The following is an 8,321-nucleotide window of genomic DNA, read 5'->3' as shown; positions in this document are numbered from 1 at the left end:
TGTTCATTCTAATTCAGTTTCGTTCCCAAAAGAAATTCTAGGTATTTAACTTTACTTCATAGTTGAAGCAATTCAACAAAAAGGATCTTAGATCATTTGCATGACTTACTGCGATATGAGTATGCTGATGTCGTCAGCTTAACTTTTCGTGCACTACAAGGTCGATAAATTTTCCCCTGCGAAAATCCCCTACATTTAGTGGCTTCAGAGTCTTAGCACACAGATACTCTTGAGGTAGCGTCCGTTTCAGCAACTGTTGTAGAAGTCTATATATCGTGTCTTCTATACTGTGCTTCCTGCCACCTGATACCATCGATCCAAGCAAGATATGATATAAGACGACTGCGGTGTTCATCAGGTCTACGGTAGCCGTCCCTTTGTTGTTTTTTGTGGTCCCAATCTTTGATACTAGTGGATGAAGTGCATTGGTAGGAATTGACGGCTATGGCGTGAAGTAGTTGACGCGATGTGCGTCATCGACTGGCTTATGTTAATAATATATGCTGAATAGCCTCGTACATCTCCATTTGCTCTTCTTGTCTTCGTCAATAGGCTGCTAGAGGACATGTCATATATCAACTTATCAATGTTCCTAAATCTTCTCATTCACTAGCTGAGGCAAGCCGAGGTAACCGTCCTAGTTTTTGTATTCCAATGTGTTCAACTTTCAATCAGCGTTACGTTGCACAGAGCTTACATCGTCGTTACTGTGTTTGGAAATGAGTGAGCAGTTTCATAACACCGTCAATATCCAAAATGTCCTTATATGGTACCAGATTACCACCTTCCCGATTTGAATCACCTCCCTGACCTCATCAAATTAAACAAGTATTATGAGCACCGTTTTATAGAGTCATAAGTGGTATCGTAGTTATCCTACAACCCAAAAAAAAAGAAGTTACGAAACAGAATCACTTATTTTTGGAAGGCGTGCAAGTGTGTGGTCTATCATTTTGGGGCCAATCCTTTCAACCATTCTCATCCTGGAACGTCATGAAACCCTGCCGTAGCCTTACAAGATCAGTCAGCCCAGCCACTTAAATACTCTTTGAAACAGATACGTTATCTAGACCAGCAGGGCAAGTATCTAACAAAATATCTTTTCTTGGAAACATAGCTCAGTGTCAGAATCAGTCCTTATGCCAGATGTAAGATGAACCGATAGTGGATCATCAATAATTGAAGGCTTTGTAGTTGTTTAAATTATAAATAATTTATTGTCGCCTTCGATATTTTGGTCATAAATTACAACTAGTGTCTTAAAGTAAAGTAAAATAATATTAATCTTTGTACAACAAATAATACAAATAATTACTGTTTATCGTTTTTACATTCTACCTCGTCTTTTACATGATCAACCAGGTTCCTTTTACCAGTTTCCGGCAATGTAAGCATCAGGAGCCCCGCCACTAGTATAGAGCACCCACATATTGTTGTTGGAATAAACCACCCAAGAAGTCCCTGTAAAAAATTAATAAAATTTCAATTTAATATACAATTATGATATGAATAGAAAATTAGATAAATTCAAGGCAGCAAATTTTTGTTGCATTTCAGATATTTCTTTAAAATTTTCGATTTTGAAGGAAAGTAAATATTATTATAAAATTCTCTGAATGTGTAGCCTGAAAGTGATCAGTATCCTTTAAGTCGCCTGCTATGAACTTTTGCGAAGTATTTAAATTTTATGGACATATTGGGTCGCATGTAACTTAGAAACTTGTTATTTGTCCTTTGTGGGCGACGTATCAACGAAAGTCTCAAATCTAAAATTTACCGCAATGTCGTCCGTTCAGTCGCTCTCTATGGTTCTGAGTGTTGGCCGACCATAAAAGACAATGAACGGCGTCTTGCGGTAATGGAGACGAAGATGCTCCGTTGGACTAGTGGCGTCACACGTTTAGATCACATCCGAAATGAGGATATCCGCGATCGTTATGGGGTTGCACCGATCGTGGAAAAGTTGCGAGAGAGGCGTCTTCGATGGTATGGTCACGCAATTCGTGCAAACGAGAATTCACTTGCAAAGATTGGTCTGACCATCGAAGTCGAACGACCAAAAGGCAGACCCAAGCAACGGTGGCTTGATACGCTGGATGGGGATTTGAAAGCCTCGAGATTACACCCAGATCAGGCATTCGATAGAGCCAAATGGCGAAGCCGATCACGACGAGCCGACCCCGCTTGTGAACGGGACAAAGGCTGAAGAAAAAGAAGAAGAAGTTTTTTAATTAGGGACAACCCTAGTGTATTTAATCGCAAATATCAATATTTAGGGAGCCAGTTGCTTCTTTCCTCAGTGCTTACATTACGAGTAGTACCGAATAACTTTGGCAATACGACGTTGTGCGCTGTCATATTACAGAATACATACAATGGTACTATGCCCCAAACGAGGGGTCCGTGGACCAAAAAACGTGGAAGTAAGTTGCTCTCCACTTGGTACGGTCCAACAGCTTTAGCCTAGCTTAGCCTCAAAGTTGGGAGACGTAACTGGCTATCTTCCACTAATTTACTTATTTGAACCAAACGAATGTTAGGCTATGAACCTACGAAATGTTTGACTCCAAGTCGGAAACCATCTATAATGACAAAATATGATTGATCGATAATCAAATGACAATCCTGAAATGAAAAAGAAACTAAGTCACAGGAGAAAAGAGAAAATTTTGCGTGCAATTTAACGAGTTTTTCCGGCAGCTCGAATCAAAACAATAAAGGAACAGATGGTGACATGGCACCTGGCCGCGGATAGTGAAGGGACATCACCAATTATTGTGACTGAAAGGTGCCAAGATAGGATGGAGATGTCAGAGGCCACCTCACCTTAAGATATGAGGCAGGAGAAACATGTTAAGTATTTATCCAATAATAAATACATATATTATAATAAACATTTATAAGGCGCTTTTATTCATTTGCTGTATAGTTTAAATATTCACAAGAAAAACGGAACTTAATTTATAAGGCGCTTTTATCCATTTGCTGTATAGTTTAAATATTCACAAGAAAAACTGACTTGTATTGTTGCTTCTCAAACGTTAGAGGCAGAAAAGACGTCTCACTTCATTTGTTTCTTTTCTGCCCCTAACTCATGGCACACTCGCCGGTCCTCCACTCCCGTGTCGTACTCCGCAAAGTGGATAGATCCGCGCCATCTATTCGTTGGCACTCGCAACATTCGAAATAAATTTCGAATGCCGCGAATCCTGCCGCGCCACATCACTCCGCCCCCAGTTGAAACCTAGGGGTTTCGGCGACTGATCCCCGAACTTCGTTCGCCGTTAATCCACAAAGCGGACACGACGTTGCTTCGGGGCGCACACGGGTTTCAGCCTGGACAAAGAGACCGCCTTTTTGTGACCACCGATCTCGAGCTGGAAGAAATGTTCTCCCCGCTCGAGAACGCGGTACGGGCCCTCATATGGAGGCTGCAGCGGCTTCCGGACGGCATCCGTTCTGATCAGCACATGCGTGCATGTGTCCAGTTCCTTGGGCGAACAAGCAGGTATGGACGAGTGTCGAGAGGGTGGTGGCGCTTTGATGCGTCGGAGATTGTCCCTCAGCAGACGCACCAACCCCGACTCCGTGAGACCCGATCTCTTGTCGAAGACCGGATCGCTTGGGAGTCTTGGGTTCTCCCCGTAAACCAGCTCCGCGGGGCTGGCAGCAAATTCCTCTCGGCGGGTTGTACGAAGGCCGAGTAGGACGAGAGGCAAGACTTGCGTCCAGGACGGGTTGTCGCGTGCCATAATGGCGGCTTTCAGCGTCCGGTGCCAACGTTCCAACATCCCATTGGATTGTGGGTGGTATGCCGTAGTCCGCTGGCGTTTAAAACCAAGGAGTTTGCCTAACTCGGAGAAAAGGGTGGACTCAAATTGCATTCCCTGGTCAGTGATGACCACTGCAGGGACGCCAAAGCGAGGTATCCACTCTCGACAGAGGGCTTCAGCACATGATTGCGCCGTAATGTCTTTCAGAGGTATTGCCTCAGGCCACCGCGTGAACCTGTCGATGATTGTGAGGCAATACTTATAACCATGCGAGTCTCGCAAAGGCCCTATTATGTCGAGGTGTATGGTGTGGAAACGCTTGGTAGTGCGGGGGAATGAGCCCACTTCTTTCCTAACATGCCTGGAGACTTTACACTTTTGGCATGCGATGCACTCTCTGGCCCAGGAATTGATATCCTTGTTCATGGAGGGCCAGAAGTATTTTCCGGTGACTAACCGGTTTGTTGTCCTGATGCCGGGGTGCGCCAAGTCGTGAACTGCGTGGAACACTTCCTTGCGAAATGTGGCCGGAATGTATGGCCGAGGTCCCTTTTCCGAGTCTTCGCAGCAGAGCGAGAGGTTTGAGCCGAAGATGGGCAACTCCCGAAATTTGTATTTGGGGTTGGACTTGAGGCTCTGAAGTGCTGCGTCATCCACTTGCGCCTTGGCAATAGCCGAGAAATCGAGTGAGGCGGGGATGTTAACTTCGGAGACACGAGACAAAGCGTCAGCAACAATGTTGTCCTTCCCGGACACGTGCTGGATGTCCGACGTAAACTGGCTTATGAAGCTCAGGTGTCGAAGCTGACGAGGGGACGCTTTGTCGGGCTTCTGTTTCAAAGCGAACGTGAGAGGCTTATGGTCCGTGAACACTGTGAACGGCCTGCCTTCTAGGGAGAAACGGAAGTATTTGATGGACAGGTATGCGGCGAGCAGTTCGCGATCGTAGGTGCTGTAGTTCCGTTGAGCGGGATTCAACTGCTTCGAGAAGAAGCTCAACGGCTGCCAAACTTGGTCCACCTTTTGGTGAAGGGCAGCACCTACTGCGATGTCAGAGGCATCAACAAAAACGGCTAGGGGTGCATCTTGATGAGGAAATGCCAAAAGTGTAGCATCGGCCAGTTGCTGTCTGGATTTATTGAACGCGCAGACAGCCTCTTCAGACCACACAATCTCTCGTGTGTCTTTTGTTTTGGGGCCAGACAAGTACGCGTTCAAAACGGACTGGTGATGGGCGGCCTTGGGCAGGAAACGACGGTAGAAGTTCAGCATGCCCAAGAACCTCCTCAACTCCCTCACTGTCTTTGGACGCGGGAAGCTTGTTATCGCTTGCACCTTGTCTGGGTCGGGCTGTATTCCTTTAGGGGAAATGAAATGGCCGAGGAATCTCACTTGTTTTTGGAGAAATTTGCATTTTTCAACGTTTAGGACTAAACCGGCCTCAAGGAGACGTTGAAAAATGCACTCGAGGTGGGCTAAGTGCTCAGACTCAGTGGAAGAAGCGACCAAAACATCATCCAAATATACGAAACAGAACTCGAGGTTTCGCAGGACTGAGTGAATGAACCTTTGAAAGGTTTGCGCCGCATTGCACAATCCGAAAGTCATCCGGGTGAACTCGAAGAGTCCAAAGGGTGTGCATATTGCCGTCTTTGGAATGTCTTCAGGAGCTACTGGAATTTGGTGATAAGCCTTGGTTAAGTCCAAGGTTGAAAAGATGCGGCAATTCGCGAGGTGATGCGCAAAGTCGTGGATGAGTGGAATTGGATATCGGTCAGGAACAGTCTGTGCATTTAGCCTTCTGTAATCCCCACATGGGCGCCATTCGCCGTTTGGCTTAGGGACCATATGCAGTGGGGAAGACCAACAGCTGTTTGAGGGCCTGCAGATACCCTGTTGAACGAGTTGTTCAAACTCTTTCCGTGCAATTGCCAGTTTCTGAGATGGTAGAGGACGCACCTTCGAGAAGATCGGGGAACCAGTAGTGATAATGTGGTGCTGCACATTGTGCTTCACTGGTTTGGAGAGACTACACTTGGTAGTAATCTGGCTGAACTTTTGGAGAAGTGCCCGAACACGAGAGTCGGTAATGTCTTCTAAAAGAACGGAAAGATTATTGCCTGGGTGAGATACCATATGTCCCGACGAATTAAGGTTGGTGGTGGAATCTATAAGAGACTTGTTTTGCAAGTCCACTAGCAATCCATAGTGACACAGGAAGTCTGCGCCTAGTATGGGGAAGCTGACATCCGCCAGGATGAAACGCCACGAAAACGTCCTACGCAAGCCAAGACTCACGTCCACTTGCCTATACCCGTACGTGTTTATGCGGGAGGAATTTGCTGCCGCAAGTTTGAGCGGTTGAGGGAAAAGTTGATGTTGCCGAGGTACGGGAAGAACCGAAACCTCCGCACCAGTATCGATGAGGTAGCTGCGCCCGCTGAGGGGGTCGAAAATAGTTAGGCGACGTGGCGCTGCGTTCTGGGTGACCGCCGCCAAGACCCCCCGCGGACCTAGTTTTTTGCGGTAGGAGAGAATCTACACGGTAGCGTACATCTTGTCGCTTTATCCCCGAATCTGCGGTGGTACCAGCAAATCCCTTGGTCCGTGGACTGTCTTGACGACCTGCTACCTGATCGCCCTTTTCGGGTGGCAGACCGCGAGCGTGCTCGCGATCTGGCGCCCGAACGCTGAGCGTCCAACGTCGCCCGCATCTCGGCCACACTGGCTGTTAAAGCGGCAATCTCGCGCCTCAAGTCACCCACCTCATCCGACGGTGGTTGAACGGCCGCCAAGGTTGGGCGTACGTACACCTCCTGCACCTGGTCGGCCGTCGCTGCCAGTTCCTCCAAGGAACCGGAGACACAAGCGAGGATCGCCTGGGTGCCCTCCGGGAGCCGACGCAGCCAGAGCGACTTGATCAGGTCGTCGCCGATCTTGCTCCCACCCAATTGCCTCATTTCACGAAGCAATTGGCTGGGAGTTCGATCACCCAACGTTAAACCCGCCAGCAAGTGGTCTAATTTTGCCGACTCGTTTGCCGACAGGCGCCTGATCAACTCGCTCTTGAGCTGCACGTATGATGCCGACTTCACTACGTCGGACACCAGAAGTATGGACTCTTCGTCCAGGCCGACCACCGCGTAGTTGAAACGGGTCGCGTCCGATGTGATGCCGGACATTTGGAACTGTGCTTCCAAATGCACGAACCACAGCTCGGGGTTCCGCCGCCAAAACGGAGGAACGCGTACGGCGAGGGCGGTCACTTGTGGGTCCGATGGGCCTGGCGCGTCTTTATTGTCAAACGACATTTTTCTTACCGAGAAGTACGAGATTGAGATGCAAACGCGGTGAGTTTATACTGACACGGCAGGCCGCACCCACAAATGCACGCACGAAACGAGAAAAAAACGACGACCGAAGCGGACGCTCTCCAGCGCAGACCAAAAACACCACCAATGAAATGGAGAACTCGCGATGCTAAACACCTCCACGCCGTCTCTTGCAGCGGTTTCAATTTTTTTTATTACCACTTTTTAACTTTTAATATATTGAACAATAATTTCACTTAAGTATAACTTTCAAGCCGAGCTGGGGTCCTCCTCGACGGCGGCGCTGGTCGAATTTGTCGGCTGTAGCTGCGGCGTTGGCGGTGCTGGGGACGTCCGTTTGCTGCAGTTGATCGTTGTGGCGACTACTCCTAAATTCTCAAGGAAAATGTGCAGCAGAAACGCTCATCAAAATGACGACGGCAATGACGCGGCCACTGACTGCGAGGAGACCGGGCGGTTGTTCAACTTATCCTTTCCGAACGCTGCAGCGCCAAATTGCTCTGAACCTGCTCGCTGGCTGGACTCTGCACAATTCTGATAGTATTTCCTGCAAAGATTGTCGGAAGGTCGTGGCAATGATGACTGGTCCGGTGCGTGAAAGGTGTTGTGCAGGAGGGCGCGCGTACGGGAAGTCGCGTGAAAATCTACTTCTGGTGAGGGTCCGTCGTGGGTCACGCAGTACACTGCGTAGAGAAAGTTTTCTCGCGTTTTTTCTTGCCTCTGCTTCGACTCGGGATGTGGAGATGCGACACGTTTTCGTGATGTTTACAACGGCACTCGACACTCAACTGTAGATGCGAACGCGTGAAAATCGCTTGCCGTACGGTCTACTGATGTTTTTGATAGATTTCTCGGTCTTTGGAAGTTCTATTTCTGCCGTGTTGCTCGGACGAATTTTGTCGTTAATAAAACTTCACCAATGGCGGCGATGGCGGACCATTTGTCACTTTTTTAATATCACGTCGGGGTCACCAATTAAGTATTTATCCAATAATAAATACATATATTATAATAAACATTTATAAGGCGCTTTTATCTATTTGCTGTATAGTTTAAATATTCACAAGAAAAACTGACTTGTATTGTTGCTTCTCAAACGTTAGAGGCAGAAAAGACGTCTCACTTCATTTGTTTCTTTTCTGCCCCTAACTCATGGCACACTCGCCGGTCCTCCACTCCCGTGTCGTACTCCGCAAAGTGGATAGATCCGCGCCAT

The 8,321-nt window shown here is 47.7% G+C and overlaps 1 protein-coding gene across 1 annotated transcript in view; it reads right to left on the bottom strand.

Annotated features, from left to right (window-relative positions):
• Positions 1 to 1,194: 1,194 nt before the first annotated feature.
• The window catches only part of LOC119652859 (organic cation transporter protein), an 82,714-nt gene continuing 75,587 nt past the window's right edge, over positions 1,195 to 8,321 (bottom strand). The window contains exon 10 of the mRNA XM_038057215.1: positions 1,195 to 1,461. Coding sequence (XP_037913143.1) covers positions 1,312 to 1,461 — 150 coding nt within the window. The 3' untranslated portion in view covers positions 1,195 to 1,311. The remainder of the gene's footprint in view (positions 1,462 to 8,321) is intronic.

Source organism: Hermetia illucens, chromosome 3 (assembly GCF_905115235.1).
Source record: "Hermetia illucens chromosome 3, iHerIll2.2.curated.20191125, whole genome shotgun sequence".
NCBI lineage: Eukaryota > Metazoa > Arthropoda > Insecta > Diptera > Stratiomyidae > Hermetia > Hermetia illucens.
Note: the sequence above shows the minus strand (reverse complement) of the source record. Positions and strands in the feature narration are given on the sequence as shown.